At 45.4% G+C, this 21,260-nt stretch overlaps 1 protein-coding gene and 1 long non-coding RNA gene across 3 annotated transcripts in view; one reads left to right on the top strand and one right to left on the bottom strand.

Moving 5' to 3' along the window:
- EXTL1 (exostosin like glycosyltransferase 1) overlaps nt 1–21,260 on the bottom strand; it is a 59,509-nt gene that overhangs the window by 8,689 nt on the left and 29,560 nt on the right. The window contains exons 2-6 of the mRNA XM_083455272.1: nt 11,016–11,109; nt 9,076–9,183; nt 7,555–7,674; nt 3,900–4,032; nt 1,856–1,974 (exon numbers count right to left, since the gene is read on the bottom strand). Coding sequence (XP_083311398.1) covers nt 1,856–1,974; nt 3,900–4,032; nt 7,555–7,674; nt 9,076–9,183; nt 11,016–11,109 — 574 coding nt within the window. The remainder of the gene's footprint in view (nt 1–1,855; nt 1,975–3,899; nt 4,033–7,554; nt 7,675–9,075; nt 9,184–11,015; nt 11,110–21,260) is intronic.
- Nucleotides 15,972–21,260, top strand: part of LOC310684880 — a 46,914-nt gene continuing 41,625 nt past the window's right edge. For both annotated transcript variants that reach the window (XR_014514922.1, XR_014514923.1), the window contains exon 1: nt 15,972–16,316. This is a non-coding gene — a long non-coding RNA (uncharacterized lncRNA). The remainder of the gene's footprint in view (nt 16,317–21,260) is intronic.

Genomic DNA, 21,260 nt, shown 5'->3' with positions numbered 1-21,260 from the left:
CTCCTTGCAACCATCTTATGGGTTAGCATTCCGGCTCTATCGTTGGGAGGCAGCCCAAAGCCACAAATCTTTTGTGGCATGACCAAACAAGGGAGCTGGGCCTCTCTCAGAGGCCAGCCCTACCATCAGGCAGAATGAAGCTGCAGCCTCAGGCTACTGGGTGTCATTAAAGGGCAAATTAGTAGCTATTCTTTTAGAAGCAGGGAGTAGGAAGAGGTATACAGGGGGGTGTTCCATCTGCTTCATGGGGTGTAATGACTTGACCTGCCTTGAGTGTGATACACTTTGATTTGGGAGACAGGATGCTCCATTTGCTACTTGGCCTCAGGCAGCAAAATATATTGAGCCAGCCAGCCTCCCGCCATAGAAAACACAGTCTTTCGTCTACCACATACTACCTGAGACTGGGTGCCTGAACATATGTACTTTGAACAAGTTCAGCTGGAGTAAAATGTATAAATTCAGTTTCTCTAAGTTCCCTCCCCCAAATTCAGTTCTCAGCTGGTAGAGCATGAGACTCTTAATTTCAGGATTGTGGGTTCGAGGCTCACATTGGGCAAAAGAATCCTCCATTGCAAGGGGTTGGACTAGAAGAGCCTCTATAATTCTATGTTTCTGTATAAAAGTATAATTATTATTTTATTTTTTAAATAAAGATCCTTATGAAAATTCAGTAGCATTTTACTGTGAATTTTCCCTAATATATACTTTCATATGTCATTCCGCCTAACAGACACATTTTTGCAAAGCCATTCCCCCTAATACGATGCATTTTTTAATGTAACTTTCACCAACATATGCATTTTTTATCGAAATTGTACACATTACTTGGCTGGAGAGCTGCCTCTCAGAATTTGCAGAAACACAGATTTGGAAAGAAGGCTGGCATTTCGGTTCACACGCTGCTTCGGAAAGTGCGAATTTAGTTCACACTTCATATGCGAGCTGAATCAACTCTCTCCCCTACCCCTACTTCAGAGTAAACATGGCCTGGATCTAGGGTGCAAGGGCATCCTGGGCTGGCGTGCCCAGGCCAATTTGCTGCTGTGCATTTCTGAGCACCTGGGGTGGCCTGAGATGGGTGAGGCCTGTTGGCAGAGTTCTTCTTCGGCAAGACATAATTGCTGACAGGACTTGCCCCGCAGGTAGGAGGAGAGGTGAGCACCTGCTGGCAGCGGCGGTGGCTGTATGCCCACCCAGGTGCTTCCTCCAAGCTGCCAACCATTCCAGGGGAAGAAATCTACCATCTCTGACATTTTGCCTTGGTGCATATGGGATGGGTGCATATTTATGGAGGGGCGGAAGAATGTCTCACTTCATCAAAGATTACTAAAGAGTTTTTTTAAAAAAAGGGGCAGCAGCAGTAGGACAGGAATTGTTACATTGGCACCATCAAGGCAGACTTTAGGGCAGAAACCCACAGTCCTGTTCAGCAGAATGAGCACAAGGACCACCCAAATGCAGCAGAGTTAGCATATCACCATTTGATGCAAGTGATGAAATACATATGAGCATATAAAGCAGGTGCAGGGAAACCTTTGGGCCTCCAGATGTCGCTGAACTACAACTCCCATCAGCCCCAGCAGGCATGGCCAATGGCCAGGGATGAGGGGAGTTGTAGTTCAGCGATATCTGGAGGGCCAAAGATTCTTCAGACCTGATCAAACAGTTCCTCTCCCCTCTGCTCCTCTGATAACAGTATTAAGACCAGAATCTAAAGTTACCTTACTCCACTGAATGGTGGAAAGAATAAAGGCGGGGACAAGGTGGTAGAACCTAGAAGTCAGGGTGTGCACTTCTCCCAGAAAGCCATTGTACTATACCGTAGGTAGGACAAGCCACACCTCCTGCTTACCTGGGCGCAGTACTGGGACCCAGAGACAGCTTGGATGAGCTTGAGGATGGGCTGAGAAAGGGAGACAATAGGCGAGACAGCCCGGATGAATGCTGTAAATTTGTCGGAGGGGCTGGATCCTGTTACAGGGAGAAACACAATTAGTATGAAATACCAAAACCGCTCCTCGTGCCCCACCTTTTCCATGTGGCCCTGCCTGTCCCAAGGAACTTGCCATCTGTAATGCAATGCAATGCAATGCAAAACAACAGAGGAAAGGGCAAAGAGGGAGAAGGGGGCAAAATGTAGTGGCTTGGGGGATTGTTGGGTGGAATATTGCCCATCATGTGATGCTGCTTGCTAAAAGAATTGCACTGGCTGCTCAAGGTTTATAAAGCCCTGTATGACTTGGGACCAGGAAACCTAAAAGATCATCTTAGTACCTATCACTGCACTCTGCCTCCAGCTGATACCATCTCATCAGGAGGTTCATTAGGCATGACACGGGAACTAGGTCTCTACTGCCAAAGCGTAGCATGTGGGTATAGGGGGACCATGGCCCCTGGTGCACATTTTTGAGGGGATATAATCAGGCACCCCTACAACAGGTACAGAGCCTTTGCAGCCGAGGCATGGAGGCAGGCGGGTTGGTCTAGTGGCCAGGAGGATGGAGGCAGAGGGCCAGGAGCCTGTTTGAAGCAGGCTCCATTCACCCTCTGCGTGGGCTCTGCATGGGCCCTCCTGGCAAAGGCCCCCACCCTAACTGCCCAGTCCACTGGGGGGGGGGGGCAACACTTGCCATGCCCCGGGCACCGGCAACCCACGCTATGCTGCTGCTCTATTGCAGCGGCACCTACCCTTCCATTACGTACCAGACAGTTGGTGTTGCTATTATCTTTTTGCCCCCTTCTCTATTTTTAGTGTACACCTCAGCAGAGGGTTGAAGGACAAGCATGGAGGGGAGGCATCTGAATGTGCGCTCCCACCCATCAGCTGGTGAGCAGTAGGAGTACACCTTGCTCAAGGCTTTCAAACACTCCTTGAGTTTCTCCTTCAAACCTCTGCTAAGGTTTAAAGGAGTAGTGTAGAGGGTGGGTGTGAATGCACCTCCAACACTCCCCCTCTTCTTCTTCTAAGCTCTGCAGTTTGAAGGAGAAATGTGGGGGTAAGGGTGGGGGTCTGAAAGCCCTTTGTAAACATCCCTGTGTGAGGATGTTGACAAAGGGCTGTTTGAAAGCTCTGCAGTTTACTTTGAAGCCTTGTCAATTGGGCCTTCAAAGAGAAGCATCACCTGCCATCACTATGGCATCAGGTGTGAATGACAGGTGGGCAGCCCTGCCTGCTCTACCCTCCGTAACTTCGTTTAATCCCTTCCATTGCTTTCAGGCTCCTTGGGAATATAGGCCTCTGTGCAAGGATGTGCCCTGATGGTGCAGTAATAACCATCGTTCCTTCTAATAGCAAACACAGCTGCCAGATGCCGGCAGAATTGTAGCTAAAATGGGACCACTGGAAAAAACAAGAGGACGGTATCAGCATGCAAGGGTAAGCTCCAAGGTTTACAGAGGATATAGCAAAAATATGTAGGGGGAGTCACCCACTCAGGCATCACAGTAAGGACTGTGCATAAATAAGTGTTATTGTAATAATTAGGGATGGGTGAGAATTTTGATTCAGTTCATGCTTTCCAAAATATTATTTTATAAAATAATTCAAAATTTGCACTTGTGATTCAGTTCTCCAACCAAGCCACATGTACAAAAATGTGCATATTAAGAGAAAATACACATAAAAGTGCACATATTGGGAGAAATAACTATCCCGGGGGAAATTGCTTGCAAAAATATGTGATGTGTGCTAAGATGGAGAAAATTTTCATGAGGATGATAGACTGATGTGGAAATGAACTTAAGGTTGGTGGGGGGAGAGAACAGAAGGGAAACTGAAACGGACAGATTTATCCATCTCTAATGGAATAAAAAGCAAATAGAAGGCATAATGTGATGTGTTAAGTGACAGTGGGGGGGGGGTGCGGGGGGGGGGGGAGAGGGGAAGAGTCCCTTACCATGTTGCAGATAGTAGAAAGGGAAGTCATTGAGGTGGGTGGAGTATTCTGGCAGTGCCAGCAGCCCTCCTGGAAGGGCGTTCCAGAAGAACTTTGGGCGGGATTCCTGATGAAATATCCGATCCTTTATGATCTGACGAAAAAGAAAGAAAGCTGTCATCACGCAAGGAGCATTACGCTCCTGAAGCTGTCAGCACCTGACAGGTGACGAGAGGGCGTCACCCAGCCTGTGAGATCATCTGCAAACCACCCTCCTCACTTCAATGTAAGGAAGGCTGGACTAGGGGCACCCAGACACCCAGAGTCTGAACTGCAAGCCAAGAAACCCCAGTTCAAAATTCACCTGTGGGGTGAGCTTCCATAGTTACCTTATGGCAGATGGGGGGAAACCTGGGGGGGGCACTGTTGACCTCTGACTGCTGGCCAGTCTTGGCCGGCAAGGGTGTTCAATTTGACCCAAACAGCTATTTCCCCCTGAAACCAGGCCTACCTGATGAACATAGTTCTTAGCTGCAAAGTGCTGCTCTACCTGCGCACTCCCTGCAGGGAACACACACTGGTGATGCAGATAGCAGAACTGAACCCTCCACTCATTGACCGATGAGCAGAGCATTTAATTCTGCATAAGACTGCTTCACTGCTTGCTCATTCCCAGATGGTGCCTGATAATTGACAGGTGATTGACACCTGTCAAATTTGGCCTGGGAAGTGGAGTTGAAAAAAGCTGTCCCATCGGGCCAGAAAGGTTCCCCGCCCCTGCTATAGCCCTTCCTACAATGGGACAAAAACCTCGCTATATTTTACATGCGTGCACAAAGCAGCACATGAAACAGGCTTAAAGTGTTGGCTGCTCCCGGTCTTTGGAACTCCCTCCCTAGAGAAACTAGACTCCTTGTCCTTCTGCTGGCAAGTGAAGACTTTTTTGTTTCAACAGGCTTTGGGGAACTGGCTGCTTTCAATGGAAGGGGTGGTCTAAATATGTATATGATTTTACAATGACTGTTTCTCCTATGTTCTTAATGGTTCTTATTTTTATATGTAAGCCGCCTTGAGTCCCATCAGGGAAAAATATGGGGTATAAATAAATATTTAATAATAATAATAATAATAATAATAATTCCAAAGACCCCTTTGGAGGCAGGCAGAAAACAATGGAGAGGAACATAATAAGTAAACACACAGGGAAACAGGGGCTGGTGGCTATCATTCTCTTATCTCTTTTTAAAATATTGGTTAATATTCCCCAGGAGTTGAGAGGTGAATAAGTCAAAGCAGATTAGCTGTTTAGGAGAGAGAGATAAACAAGCAGAAGTGTCTTGCTGGGAGCCCCTAAGCCCGCTTCCCAGCAGGAGAGTCCCTGCAGCTTACTGGGAAGGAAAGTCGGCAGGGGAGACGCAGCAGGGAGATCTGCGCAATGAAAATGTTCAGATGGAGCTAATTCGGTGTTCCTGCTGGTGCGTTTGCACCTCACCAACCATCTTGCTGCCCACCTGGGGGGAAGCTAGCATAGCGGCTCCACCTCACCTGACAAGCAGCTTCCATTAGCAAGGGATGAAAAAAGACGGCCAGCAACACTTTATCTGTATGTGCTATTTCTCTCTCCAACCCAAATTTCCCTGCCTTTTTTTTTTTGGAGAGGGGGTTCAGAATTCCTGTTGAGCAGAACCCTGGATTGGTGATTGTCACCTGCTCAGCATCTCTTGGGACAGTTTGCAAAAGGAGGTGTTCCCCATGACCTGAGCCTCTGCCTTTTTGCTGAGTTACCTCAGGGAAGCTTTGAAGGCTCAGGTATTCAGGTTTAGACAAGCAGCTGTAAACTGCAGGGGTTCATCTAAGCTCTCACCACTTTGTTTATCCTGCTGCTAACCAGGCATGGAAACAAACAATGCAGTTGTCCTAATGCTTTCTATTCCTGCTTGGACTGAAAGGAACCAGCTCTTCCCCTTTTCGAGAGGCTTTCATGGGGCACCCAGTAGACAATTACACAATTACAGGCACTGATCAGGCTGACAATTCTTATAGCACTGGATGCACCCAAATTGCTCACTGGGCCTTAAGGCAAATGTGGTCTGTGTGTTTGCTTTGAAAAGCTATGGATCTAAACATCATGCTAAAGTCTGCAATTCCGCTGATTCTAATCTAATTCTAATCTAATTCTAATCTTAATTTACTTGCAGCTGACCTCTTGGAATATTAATCTTACTTATCTTCCTCACATTGGAGACAAGGTACTGCCAAGAGCTCAGGACTGAACCAGCAGATCAGGTGTTCCAAACTGATTTGCAGGCTTCACCTGCAGAGGCCCTGAGGCCTTGGTACAAAGTGTGTTGCTTTGCTTTCACTGTCTTCAGTTTTGCAAGGCTTGTTTGACTTGTCTTAATCGGTACATGCAGGATCTGAGCATGCTTTTGGCCCAGCATCGCCCCAGACACCCCCGATCAATCTCTCTAGTCTTTCCTCAAGTGCAACAACAGTCATTCATCAACAACAGACAAATGACAGGCACAACACAGCATTATCAAGTTATGAACGACATGGGAAGAGTTGATGAAGATCCCTCCTCTCATAATATTGTAACTCAGGGTAAAGTACTGAAGTGTGTGGGCTGTAGGTGCCAGTGTATATAATCTGAAGGCACATGGGGTTCGGTGCCACCAAGGCACAATGATGACTACTGGCTTAGGTTGTTTTAATATATTTCACAAATGCATGGAGGAAGATCAGTCTACCAGCAACTATTAATCATAATTCCTACAGAACTTTCCCATCTAGAGGCAGTTTAGCTCGGGGGGGGGGGGGGGACAAAGAGAGGTTGTTGTCTTCAGGTTTTCCTGGAGGGCTTCCCAGAAGCATTTGTTGAGCTGCTTTGAGGAAACAATGCTGGACCAGGCAGATCTTTTGGTCTAATGCAGCATAGCTCTTCTTACAGTTTCAAATAAAAGTGTGCAGTGAAAATGTTTTCAGTTTCCTTTAATGCTGGGAACACTAGGGCAAGGAGTGCAGCTCTGGAAGTTCCCATGCATCACCAGGCTTCCTGATCAAGGTATAATTTCCCGTAATTTTTCAGCCACTAAACAAAGCAGAATTGTCTACAACTGTTCTATGACCAGCAATAGCCATGGCCTCTGGAGACATTTCCTCTTATTCATTTCAGTTTCACTGAAAGGTGATGCTCACTTGCATAAATGGATTATTATTATTTTTTTTTTAAAATTTCTGTATGTACAAACCAAATGACAGGCTTTTCCTCTGCAAATCTGTCCAATCACTGACAACTTGGCATGGATGATAAAATGGTCAGAGGCTGTAGCCAGGGAGTGGTTGCCAACATCATATGCCCTGCTTGCAAACATCTGCTGTAGTTCTGCTGAAAGCCAGGTTCTGAATTCCATGGGCATTTTGGTTTGTTCCAACAAGGCAGTTCTTAGTTAGTGTGTCAGACCCCACCCACCTGTCTCATTGGGCCCTCCAGGGGAAAGGCGATAAGGATCTGGCCAGCCAGCCAAAATAGATTCCCCATCAATGACGAAGTCAGCCTCCTGCAGTATTCCTGGATCCATCTACTCTCTTCGGTCCAAACCGTTCAGCAACAATTAACATTGAACAAGGAGCTGGCCCATCGAAGGAATCAGCTGCCCAGACCCTTGTGTCTTACCTCAAGGGTGGTTTGCACAATCTTCTCCACAGAGGAGAAATATGCTTCCCACAGGAACTGGGTCTGCTGCTGGAAGGCCAGGATCTTGTCGCTGTGGAGACATCGGACTGTAGATGGAATCTGTGAGGAGGTAGCGGGGATGGGGGGGGGGGGAGGAAGCAGAGTGATTTATGACCAATCACAAATATATACCCAGACATACTGGCTTTAAAACCAGGAGCAGCGGGGGGCCCTCAGAAGTGAAGGGTAAAGATGTTGAGTCAGCCAAACAAGCTGCACAGCAGGCATTGCCTGAAAGATGCATTCGTGCAGGTTACATTTTTCATACTTGGGAAGTCTGAATATTCTGAACTTGGGGCGGGGTGGGGAATCCATAAAACCTTTGGTTTTGTGGTCAGTGCGATGAAATAAGTTACTATGTGCTTCAAAGGGAGACTCCGGCATGAAACCACTATTTTAAGAAATACAATATTATCACCTATGACCTGAATCAAGATAACAGGTTTTTATCCCAATATAGATGTTAATTGCTCCACCAGTGCCAGGAATTTTGTACTACCATTAGCAATGATTAGGTCACTGTACATTTAAGTTTTAATGCAATGGTAACAGCCTGTAGTTTTTGCATTTCATTATTCTGACCTCACCGCTAACTATTGTGGAGGGGTGCGTGTGTGGGTACACATGCATATGCGCGCGCACACACACACACACACACACAAGACCTTTAAATTTAGGCTTGCACTCCATACATCTGATGAAGTCCAGTCCACAAAAGCTCATGCCATAATAAAAACTGTTAGGCAACTTCTGCATCTTATATTTAGAACAGTATCATACCACTTCCCCCAAAGCATTCTGGGAACTGCAGTTCGTTAAGGGGGATGAGCATTGTCCTGCCTTCCTGCAAAATGTAGCTCTGTGAGGGGAATAGGGGTTTCTGAACAACACTCAGCACCCTTAATGAAACTACAGCTCCCAGGAATCTTTGCAGGGGGGAAATGGCTGTTAAAACCAGTGCTTTAAATGTACGGTGCACACAGGGCCTTAGTTGGATACCACCAGTGCTTTTTTTATCTGGGGGGGGGGGACGCAGGGGTACACATACCCCTAAACATTTTGTGAATCTAAGTTTGACCTCATTGAGGGGCAGTATTTCAATATGAGTCAGAAAATGAGAGTAACCCTAAACATTTTTTAAGAAAAAAAGCACTGGATATCACCCTCCGTAAATAACTGCTTAGATGTCTTTCATTACTTCAGGCACTGCTCCTGTCAATGCACCCTCAGATTAACGGAGAGCACCCATTTCCCTCATGGACTCTTCAGATGCATGATCTACCAAGAAACAGTTCAGGCCAGAGCCGTGATGATCTCACAATCTCGCCTGCTGCTATACAGTAAGTCTACAGTGCTCTGTGTGAAAAGCACAGCCCTGCACAGAGGACCGCTTATGCTGTGCCTTCTTGTACCAGGCTGCCGGCCGGGCTCGGGTTGTTAACACAGTGCAGGCATTGTTACCTGCAGCAGGAGCCTCTCATCCCCTACGATGGCTGATTTGCTCCAGTCGATCACCTCCGAAAATGGCAGCTCCCAGCCGTTGCTGAGCAGCACCGGGATGCAGGCGGCCTGGATCAATGAGAGACGAGGAACAGAGATCAAAGAGACAGAAGAAAGAGAGCTGTGCAAGGGGGGGGGGAGCAGGCAGAGGTAGCTTTAGGATGAACAGCAGAAATCCATGCATGCTTCCTCAAAAGCAAGCCACACTGTGCTCAGTGGGGATTACTTCCAGGTAAGTGTGCATAAGGTTGCAGCCTTTGAAATTCCTGCTGAGCTAGGAAGAGTGATTTAATGGCAACCTCTGTGTGTCATACAAGTGCTCTGTTGCTGTTCCTACACACTTTCTGGCTGAGCTGCCAGAAGATGAGCCTCTTTGTAGGTGGGAATCACACACACACAACCTGAACCTCTGCAGCAACCTAGTATAAAGAAAACGGGCTTGGAGAGGCTTGGGGAATTTATGCTCAATTGGAGATTAAGCTAAATAAAATATTATTGCTTGTTTCTGGGAAGCGATGTACTAGGACATCCAATTCCCAAGTAAGGGACTTATATAGAAACAGTGCTTTTTCCCCCTAAAAAAAATGTTTAGGGGGTACTCTCATTTTCCTACTCATATTGAAATACTGCCCCTCAATGAGGCCAAACGTAGATTCAGAAAATGTTCAGGGGTATGCGTACCCCCAGGAAAAAAGCACTGTATAGAAATGAGGAGGGGTTTTGCTTCTTTTGATCAGGCTTCCCCTAAATTAATAGCTGGATGATGATGGTGATAATGATGATGATGATGATAATTAATACTCAGGAAATGACCTATATAACAAATACTCAGATCATAGGTTCACCTGAATTGCAGAGTTTCAGGGCCTTTGACCTCCCCCCCCCACCCCAGGCCTCTGTCCTGGCCACCACAGCCACGCAATTCATCTTCCCACCCATTACGGTTTTCAAGAAAACTGGTAGCAGGTGGCAGAGAGTGGAGAAATGCCTCCATCACTATCATATACCCTCAAGGAGAATCCCTAAAAGTACACATCTCTGCTGATCCATTATTTTTCAGTATATAATAAAGATATGCACACACATTAAGCTTTAATGGCAGATCATCAGTTAGATGAAATGCCACAATTTTGAATTAGAAATGCAAAGAATGCCAGAAAGTTACCACTAAACTGCTGGTGTGAAGAAGTAACCCCATCGAAGGAAAGGAAAGAAGTAGCTATGTCTTGCTTGGTTATTTTCCGCTTTCTCTAACTTCCTCTGTGCCAATCTGTTTCAAATAAGCCTTATTATCACTTCATTCACTAGTCAGAGCCAGGTGAGTCCACCAGTAATTTTGGTGCTTCAGCAGATGGTGGCACTACTCCTGCTCTTGAAAAGTCTTTCCTGTGTCCTCAGCCTCCATTACACCATTGATTGAAAGGAACTGAGCTTGCTGAAGGCATATCTACTCTAGAAACTGTCATGGCCTCCACAAGAAATCCTAGGAACTGTAGTTTAGGAATTGTGCTGAGAGAAAGCACTGCACTTTCCATTTAAAGAATTACATCTCACAGTTTAAGGAAATGGGGAAATGGGAATGACTCGTAAAACAGCTTGTACCTGCAGTGCACTCGAATGTGGTACATCTACACTGCAAACTTTGATTGCTTCAGTATCATTTTCAGATAAAAAGAGCAATGAACGAAACAAAAACTAAAATTCTCACCCATCAATATATTTAAAAGGATAAATCCTCTGAAAAGCAAAGAGCTGAAAGAGGAAGTAGGGAAGAAAGTTTCTTTCTTCCACCTTCCTCCTAGAGCTCTCTGTACCTTCTGTGAGCAACAGTTGCCTGATAAACAGTAACAACTATTAAACCGGTTTATATCTGTAAATACAAAAAACACTTTTTCTTGTACCTGTAGTGCTTCTAGAAACCGGAAGGACCCCAAGCGTCTCCCTCGGGGAATGATGCAGAAGGTGGAATTGTGCAAAAGTTCCTGGTAGTCAAACCTGGGAAGAAAAGACCCAAACTTATTTTTCAGAAAGTTGTCATTGGTAGCTCTGTACTCTCCCCTATGCACCTTGAACCTATGAGCAGAAGACTTTGACTGAATACCCCCGGCAGGGGAAATATGGACATACTGGGATCAAATCAGAAGCTGGGATGGCTTTTGGAATTCCAGTACTGTCCCTAGAAAATTGAGGCACTTGGGGCGTATGCGATCAATAGATCGATGTTAATAAATATAACAATATCTGGAGGTCACCATCACACTAGCTATCCCCAGTAGAGCCAGTACTGTGCTAGGTGAACCAATAGACTGACTCAGCATGTTTCTAATAATAATAATTTTATGTCCCTGAGTTGCCTGTTTGGGGGCTGGCGTAATGGACAAACAACCAGCTCCCAGCAAGGGTCTCAAAACAACTACAAGACTCCAGTGGTCTCTCCTGTTTCCACCATTCTAAGCAGCTACTTTGAACACACATTCCACATCAGGTCAGGTCCAAGGTGGGCCCATGACGTATATCCTTCCCGTATGCGTTTAAGGCACCGTGGAACAAAGAATGCACTCACGGCCCAGAGAATGGCTGACAGAGAAGTCGTGTGTGCTGAATGTGACGCAGCTCAGGTGGGTGGGGGAGTGGGAAGCTGAAGAGAGACAGAAGTTTCCACACAGCCCTGCTAAGAGTGCCGAGTTTCCCTCACCACACACATACAAATATCCTAAGTAGTGTTAGGGAGGGAGGTGGGGGGGGGGCAACAGAGGAGCTTTGTACATGGAAGGATTTCCCACAGGATATGTGCATAGTTATACTTCATGGCTTCTCTTCCAGGCCCAGGGCTGCTTAGCTTGTGAATGAGAGCGAGCGCATTCTTACACATGGCTTCAAGCAGCTCCTGCTTCAGACAGGTTTGTAATGCAAATGTAAAGCCTGCATATTGGACAGAAATGCTTGTTCCCATTACAAGGGCCTGACTTAATTTTTCCACTGGGTTTGGGCCGGCCCTGTTATTAGGCAAAAGGAGGTTGTCACCTGGGAAAGCCAAGTAACAGGAAAGGGCTGCAAATAGTTATTTATCTGTTTATTATTGTCATTGTTTGAATCTCAGGAAGAGGTGTTTGTGGGATTTTCTGCATCAGGTGAAAAAATAACTGGGCCAGTCAGCCTTGGTACTTGACTAGAGGTTGTGAAGCCACCATTTGCTGCTCTGCCTGGGCAAAATGCCTTGATTTGGCTCTGTCCTGGGCACAGAATCACCCAGAGGATGCTTTCTACCATAAACAATATAGTTTGTTTTCTATAAACGTACCCCTGCAGGTTATCTGTTTAGGGTGCCAGCAATTTCTTTTAATATACCCCAAGCAGTCTGCAATTCCAGAGTGTTAGTTAAGTAGATTCATTTATTACATATAATGGATCTCAGGGAAAATGCAATAGAGGACTAAATGGTGTGAATTAACAGTATAATAGTGATAAATGTCTCCTTCCATGAGGGAAGCATTATTCTGCATTTCATGGAAAATATATTTTTCACACGCACACATTTATTTTTTACAAGGGCTGTGTAGCCCCTGCCTCCAAGGAAGAATACCAAGGCAAGGGTGAAGTCCAGATGGGGCCCAACCATTGACCAGAAATGGAGCTTGCTTCCCCACTCCCTGACAACAAAAGTACTCTGCTCCAACGGCCAATTGCCCTGGGACTGCAGAACTGAAGAGAAATATGCTCTGGCCACAGCCATTGGCCAGGGGACCAAGGGCTGGTTGGGAGCTGCTCCCTTTGCCTCCTAGGAAGAACATAAAGGTAAGGAAGAGACCAATTTGGTCCCATCCATCAGCCAAAGAAGGAGCAACTAAAAGAAGCTTTCTTCCCCCACTCTCTACCAAAAAAGAACACTTGGGCTCAAGTAGGATGTGCAGAGAATTCTGATGGAAATGAATTTGCCAATGTTCGCTTATGCACCTGGATCGGAAATCAATTGTTGTTGTTGTTGTTGTTGTTGCTTTCGGTCCAAAGTGATACATAATTGATTATGTCCACTCCCCCTTTGCATTATATTTCCTTAGCATTAAAACATATGGAGTGGAAATTACAACACAATTTACATATTCGTTCATTCATATTACATATTTGTTCATATAATGTCCTACCCTCCCAAAGGAGCTTATGATGTAAATTATGTAATTATGTCAATTACACAAGTTATGTAATCTCATCGCAGCGAGCAGCAAGATGAATAACAGAGCTTTTGGCAGAAGATGAACCGCTCTAGAACAGAAACGGTGGCGCATGTGATAAATATGGGATGGAAAACACCCCTAGCCCCAACTACCAGTTGCCCTGGGACTACAGAGTTGAAGTTTTAATGGTGTGGCTTGACACATGGATGCACATATGTGTCCTGGGAAAGCCAAGTGCTCAGCCTGCAGGGACTGGAGAAGTAAAGGCACGCTTAGTGTATCAGAGCTGTGGAGCCACCCTCCTAACACTGGTGTTGCTGCTGCTTGGCTGGACAGGGACAGAGAAGGGTTGTGGCAAGGTCTGGGCCATGCAGCTGCACCAGTGGAACAACCAATCAGGCGCTCCTGTTGGTGCACCTGCATGGCCCAAACCTTACCAGCATGCCACCCTTCCTCTCCCTTGTCCAGGTGCTGTGGGAAAACTCCACACCACTGTTAGAAGTAGGTCTGAGACCTTCAAAATAAAATCTGAACAAAATTGGTGAAGCAGCGAAGAATTTATTGATTGCAAAAGTGTTCTTGCAAGAGTGGGTGTCCAAAAGTAGCAGACACAAGCTTATATCCCCTACACCCGAAGCGCAGGTCCCTCCCTTGTCTCCCCCTTGGGTGGTGACTACAAAGTTTACAGCCTATCATGACCACCTAATTACCCTACTAACATTATTCATTATTTCCCTTATTTGGTCTGTTTCCTTTGCAACTACATGCTAAGCCAAACAAAAATACCTGGAGATAAGTGTGAATTGATCTCTATACTTGCTGACGCTTGTCTACTTATCACACCCACGTTCTGACCACTAGCAGGTGTCAGCAAGATGCCTGCTTCTCTGAGATTGCCTAGCATCCTTGTACAATGCAACATTATGCCTGAAGCTTTCCAGTAACTATGGTCTTGAGCAAAGCAACATCATAGCCGTGGCCTTGTGGCTTTTATATGAAAAGCAACATTTTCATTTCTTACACCATTACTCTAATTTTGGCAGCTACCACCCTTGATTACCTTTGGTCCATGTTTCTTATGTTTTTACACATTGACTCAAGTGATAAAGCCACATCCCAACGACTAGTGGGTGTAAACGAGTCCCATATCAGCGAAGCATACAATAAACAGCATTTCAGTTGCAAAAGGCCCTTATCTATGAGCATCCTAACCACAAGCTTTTCTAAAGGTACGCCCTATGAGCGAGTCTGTGATTACTTAGCCGTTTGCAACCTTATAGTCTTTTGAAAAAGCACATTCTTATACCTCACAACCAAAAGCCAAGGAAAACACAGGTGAGCAGCAGCGACACCAATGTTGGTAAGACACCTCTGTCACACCACACAAGCTGCTGCCAGGTTGCACGGCTTGGGTTTTTCATCTCAGTCTTGAGCTGGCCATGCTGTTGTTGTTGCACTCTCAGGATCTGGATTATTATACTGTCATCATCTCCTGTTAGCCATGGCTTTAGATCCCTGTGTATAAATCCAGGCTGATGATGAGGCCTGCAGTCCACTCACCTGGAGTCTTCATCAACCCTTCAAACCAGGAAGAAGAACAAGGAAACTAGTCTATCTGTTGGGCAAGTCAATGTCTTCTAAACATCTTCCCCAGTGCATAAAGGGCTCTGTTGGGAATGTTCCTGGTTCCAACCACAGCCTGATTTTGGGAAGCCTGGAACCTGGCAGCAACCACCATGCTCCATGAAACACCCAGAGATGAAAGAAGCCTCTGTGCAAACTTCACAGTGAGAGAGGTAAATTCACTGCAGGCTGCCTGTGTAACCACAGCGGAAAATCCAATATTTACATTTGCTCTGGACACACCATCTTGTGTTCCAAACTTGTGCTCCACCAACAAGCAGCACAGTGGGGCAGGAAGAACAAAGGGGCCAGTGTGGGGCATGGCGCCACGTTGAATAGTACTCTTGGCTTTCAAGGAGGAGGCCAGCTCCCCTCACACACAAAACACTGAGGGGAGTGCAAGGCTGAACAGATTGTTGGGTTATAAAGTTCTCCAACCATTCCCACCCAGCCTCACCCTTAAGAAACTATGGATCTTTTAAAAAAAAAAAACCTCTACCAGTCTGCAGTTTCATAGCATAATACAAAATCTACTTGCTTGTGTACATATCTTGGGTTGTTTCTTAAAAGCCACAATAGTTTCCTTAGCAGCAAAACTGACGACATTCATTGGACCGCCATCTTATTCTGACTGTGCTTCTGGTTTGGGATCTGTTCATGCGTGTGTGGGCTTGTTTCACTTTAATGAGGGATGGAAGAGAATTTTGTCTAGTCCACAATTACAGAGAGTTTCAGCTCATTTTGACATTTCTCTCTACTTCTTTTTTAAAAAACCACTTATACTAAAACTGAAATAAAATTTTGCACAAACTTTAAATTGTGTAAAATTGCAGATTTTTCGATTTCAAAACTTGTCCAAAACACCTCCACTGTTAGAGGCAATATGTTTCTGAACACCAGTCTCTGGAAACCACAGAAGGGGAGAGTGCTGTTGAGCTCAGGTCCATCTTGTGAGCTTCCCAAGGGCATCTGGTTGGCCACTGTGAGAACAGGATGCTGGACTAAATAGGCCACTGGACTGATTCAGCAAGATCTTTGCATGTTCTTAAAGTGAACTGACCTGACTCACAGTTCCCAAACTTAAAGCTGGATTAGAACACAGTTATCAATCAAAGTGCACATGCCTCTGAACGCTGGGAATCGAAACTCTGTGAGGGGAATAGGAGGCCTCCTCACAACTCTCAGCACCCTTAACAAACCACAGCTCCCAGAATGCTTTGTGGGATGAATGTCTATGATTGCTTTAAAGGCATGGTGTGAACGTGGCCCTGCCCTAAGCATGCAGCAGCAAAAAAGGCCCCCACACTAGCCACTTCAGGCTGTGAGCGACTAAATGACTTCTGATGTTCAAAAGATTGTTTTTTTTAAGAATGGACTGAGTCAGCGCTGGAGCCCTTGGACTGCCTTGTAAGTACTTCTGTTTCTTTATTTTATATTTGCGTTTCTACACAGACCCTAAGGATCCCTCCTTTTAAAATCCACACAGAAGCATGTACAATCGGGACGAACGTGACCAAAATGGCCAGTCCATCCCTAATCTCACCACAGCGAGGAGGACTACAGTCAGGTGCCTTCTCGGCCTGTTTTCTATGTGCTGCTAACAGATTATGGGCAACTTCAAGGCCCCTCTTGCTCTCCCCTCTTAGGAGTTCCTTCTCTTTAAATCAGATTTAGGCCCAGCAGCATTGAAACAGAGGATGCCATCGGTAAAGTAGGAGACAGTGCCCACCACCCTGTTAACGATTCTGATATCTGCACCCCTAGCTTGTTAAAATGTTAAGGGAAATGTGTGGCACCTGAAAAGGTTTTTTAGAAGAACCCTATTCCCTCCACCTGTTCTCATAGCAATTTTAACAACCAATTTGCTTTCCCAGAGAACTCTGGGAATTGTAGCTCTCTGAGGGGAATCAGAGGCCTCCTAACAGCTCTCAGCACCCTTAACAAACTACAGTTCCCAGGATTCTTGGGGGGGAGGCATGACTGTGGTATGATAGTGCCTTAAATGTATGGTGTGAAGATGGCTTTACACACATGTAAGCAGCGTGAGTTTCTCTTGAGTCACAAACCTACACCTACAAAAATGGCCCTGAGAAATGGCGCAGGCTGCAAGTGACTGCCGGCAGACCTTACGGCAGTACCAGTGGAGCCCTGGGCAGGAGCAGAAAGACGTCTCTGTGGCCAGAATGCCCCTTTGCAGAACCAACGTCAAGCTGTTGGCGGGTATCCAGCAGTCTCTACAGCTGCCAGTTCTTTGGCCGACATACCACACCAGAGTGATCCCGAAAGCACTCCACAGTTGGCAGGCCTGACGCGATATTTCTTTTGGAGCAGTTCCTTTGCTTGTTGGCTGGCACTAACAGCTCACAGCCTTTCCAAGCCTGCTAAAAGGGGCTGAAATCTGTGTTTGCTCCGTGGAACATCCTGTGTTTGGGGAAAAGGACCATCAATAAAGTCCCTCCTTTAAGGAGCTGTGCTCTGAACCTCTGTCCCACAAAGGCCCCAGGCAGATTTGCTGAACATTTTAGCATAGTAATGTATGTGTGTGACAGTGTGTGATGAACAGCAGCATTTATTTATGTTATTTATAAAAGTATTTATATACCGCCCTTTCATAAAAATATCAGGGCAGTGTACAGCAATATAAATTATTTTTTTTAGAAAACAAAACTTTAAACCCTGGCCTGGTAATATGCTTTGGCCTCTGCTTTTGGTCAGCGAGTCAAAGCAGTTATATATCCCGGCATCATCTTGCCCCCAACCAATTCAACAAAAAAGGAGTGGCAGCGGAAAGCTGACTTCTCCCCTTCTTGCCATAAAGAATACAAAGATGTTACTAAGAACCAGTGCCTGAGTTTTGTTTATACTCACAGTCCATCAGTAAAACTAGATCAAAAGTTGCACTACTCTTTGGAACCCCCTGCCTATTGACACCAGGCAGGCACCTTCCCTCTGCTTTCTTATGGCGCCTGGTTAAAACATTTTTGCGTAGGCAAGCCTACCCAGGCATGTAGAAGTTATGTGCATTTTATTTATTTTTAGCTACTGTTGATTTTAATCTTTTGAATACTGGACAGCTGAATCTTAATTCAGCACGTCAGAGAGCACTGACATTCACTAACCACTCTTCTTGACACCTGCTTGCTGCTCACTCACACAGACATTGCAAGGACACCACAGTGCATTATCTCAGTTGAGACCTGTTGGGGGCTGTATTCTAGTAAAGCAGGAGGGGCCAGAAGCTAAAGTGGGCAAGGCCACAGAACATGGTGAAAATGAGGCTCGCACACACAGACAACGTGTTATGAGGGTTTTTTTGGTGGAGAGGTAGTCTGTATGCCTTGTCTCCCTTCTGATTCCTGAAATAGCCAAGCTAGCTTCCTAGTGAGGCAATTGCCTAGGTAAGGGGCCATTAAGGGAATAAAGGAAGCAGAAAATGGGTTGAGGGCTCCTCCCTCAACTGGTTGGTAGTTAGAAAAAGAAGGATGAGAGCTGAGAGTGGAGTGATGTGAGCCAGAAGCAAAGCATCAAGCTAGGAAGCAAGAGAGTCAGAGCAATGCTTGGTTTCTATTTGAATCCTTCTTGGTGCTTTAATGCTGTGAACCCTCCATTGTAGGTTCAAACTGTAGATACGTGTAAATAAACCTTATATTGTAAAGACACCACTGTCTGCACTCAACCTCATTCCAAAGGAAACACAAACTCTAGTTAATTCAACCTGGAACCCCGGGAATCTCACACTGCTCGGAGATTGGGGTGGCATGCAACAGTACTTTATAACATAGCTTCTCAGGCCCAGGAGGAATTAATACTCTTGTCACACAACTACAATATTTGCTTAACAGAATGCATTCTGCCTCCCAACCCCTGCCCTTTCAAACGGAGACAATGATTCATATTGATGGCACCCAGTATAAAGGAAGAAACAGGTATGGACAGATAAGCCTTTTTCCATACTGTGTCACAGACTCGATTATAGTTGTGGTCCATCCCATGTTTTGCAGATTTAAAAAATGAATGAAAACCCCACATTTAAACTGCATGCATTTAACTTGCATTTTATCTGTGTGCTTCCCCTAAAATGTTCTGCTTTTCAGTACATTTCCCCCCAAAAAAATTCCTCAAAAAATACAGTTTTGTGCACCCTCCCCCAATGAAATTGCATCATATAATTCAGAGAAGTGTATAGTCTGTGTGACAGCTGCGTTCTGATCCACATATAAATCCATTGCTGACAAATTAGATGGGTTTGCTTTAAAATGCAGACCAAACACATTTCACCTCCATCTCTGTGAAGAAACAGCTCAGCTGCTCCTGCCATCAGCATGCGAGACTAGGAGGGATTTCTGCAAGACCCAACATCCCTGAGGAGTGTCCTTCCCTGACTTGTACTTGTAATAATCTGTGGCCTAATTCGAGGTCTCGTTGAGCAAAGGTAGCTGTGGACAGAAGTAGCTGGGCCAGCCTCACTTTTCATGCATTTTAACAGAATAGGAAAGGACCTGAAAAGAACTTAAATTCTTTCCCAACCGTCACAGGCCCCAAGGAAACAACAAGGATGTAGGCTGCTGTTTGTTTGACTGTTCCTTTAAAACAAAAAGTACAGAAAAGAAGCGGAAGAGGTGAAACCTCTCTTCTGGCTAGCTGTAGAAGCACCAATGCAACAAGGTGAAGTTTTGCTCAGAGGCAGGACTGAGAGAGCAGACATTCTTAAACTAAGATTATAGAGCCTTGATGGATCAGGCCAGTGGTCCATCAAGTCCAGCATCCTGCTCTCCCAGTAGCCAGCAAATGCCTGTAGGAAACCTGCAAGCATGAGCTGAGAAAATCCTTTTGTCTGTCCTGAATCTACTGCAATTTTATTGGGCACCCCCAAATTCTAGAATAAAGGGAGTCCTCTCAGGCACTTTAGGCTGATTGACATTAGACCCTCCAAGCGTCCCTATTTTTCAGAGCCAGCTCCAGATTTACAGAAGCCGCTCTGGTTTCTAATGTGATCTTGGAATGTCCCGCTTTTTCTTAGGATGTCCCAATTTTCATAAGAGAAATGTTAAAGGCTATGGAATTATCTGAACCCTGAGCCAAGGAGATAAGTAACTATATAACCTTTAGAAGACAACTGAAGGCAGCCCTTTATAGGGAAGTTTTTAAATGTGTAATGCTTTGTTATGTTTTTATATATGTTGGAAGCTGCCCAGAGTGGCTGGGGCAACCCAACAAAATTGTTGTTGTTAATGTTTTGCCATGAGAGCAATTTTACCTTTACAAGACCCTCTTCATGCTGCCAGTGCTTTCTCTGGGTGGTATTCCACTTAAGTTTTACTCATGTTCATTGATTTCAACGGGTCTACTCTGAGTAAAACTCAGTTGACTACCACCCTCTGTTCTTGCTCCCATGTACTTCACTCAAAGTAGAGGCTTTATAGCTTACTGTAGGTTACAAAACCCAAACCTATGAGGCACAGGAACCGTAAGCAAAACTCACATACCCAAAAATATTTGGAGCCTATATCAAATTACAGATAGGAGCAGATGGTTGTGCAAGTTAAGAGCAGATGGAATCTGCAGGAGTAATGTGGATATTTAAGCATGCCCACAGCTCAGTATGTGCTTTTGCTTTAGTGGAACTGTATATTTCGCTCCAAATCCTATTTTGGTCAGAATCTGGCAGTAACTGTAATTATGACATTGCTGCAAAGTGAAAAAGTAAGGCAGTAAATGAGCTTAGACAGAGCTAGTCCCAATGGGGAGCAGAGGTGATGAGTGTAGGCAGATAACCTTTTTTGACTGCTTTTTTTGCTCACTTTTTCTGAGCTGCTTTGTTGGGACAGACAGGTGGAGGGGTATCATCTGAAAGCTGAGAGGGTGTAGACCTGGAAGACCAGTGTTCAAATCCTCATTCAGTCATGAAGCTCAATGGGTGATCCCAGGCTAGTCAGTCACTCTCAGCCTGACCCACCTCACATGGTTGATTATGAGGATAAACTGAGAAATCACAGGCGCCGCCTTGAGCACCTTGGAGGAAAGGTGGAGTGTATATATAATAATAATAAAGGGGCACACTTTATTTGGGGAACCTGCATGCAAACATCTAAAGCCCTTCTCCCTGCCGATTCCTGGCCCAGAGGAACAGCATACTAAAAGAGCACTGTTTTGTTCTCTCTCTCTCTCTTTTAAAAAGCTTGTCTACTGTCTTCCTTTCTAGCTTCACAGCATTGTCAATGTCAAACTTAGAATTATTGCAAATTCTGACCAAAGTAGAATTTGGGGTGAAACATGCCATCCTGCAAAATTTGAAGTGCAACCTGGAGTTAGGAGCATGCTTAAATATTCCCATTACTCCGCAGGTTCCAT

The sequence above is a fragment of the Podarcis tiliguerta genome, assembly GCF_965153285.1.
Source record: "Podarcis tiliguerta genome assembly, chromosome: 8".
NCBI classification, from domain to species: domain Eukaryota; kingdom Metazoa; phylum Chordata; class Lepidosauria; order Squamata; family Lacertidae; genus Podarcis; species Podarcis tiliguerta.
This window is presented reverse-complemented; position numbering and strand designations above follow the sequence as displayed.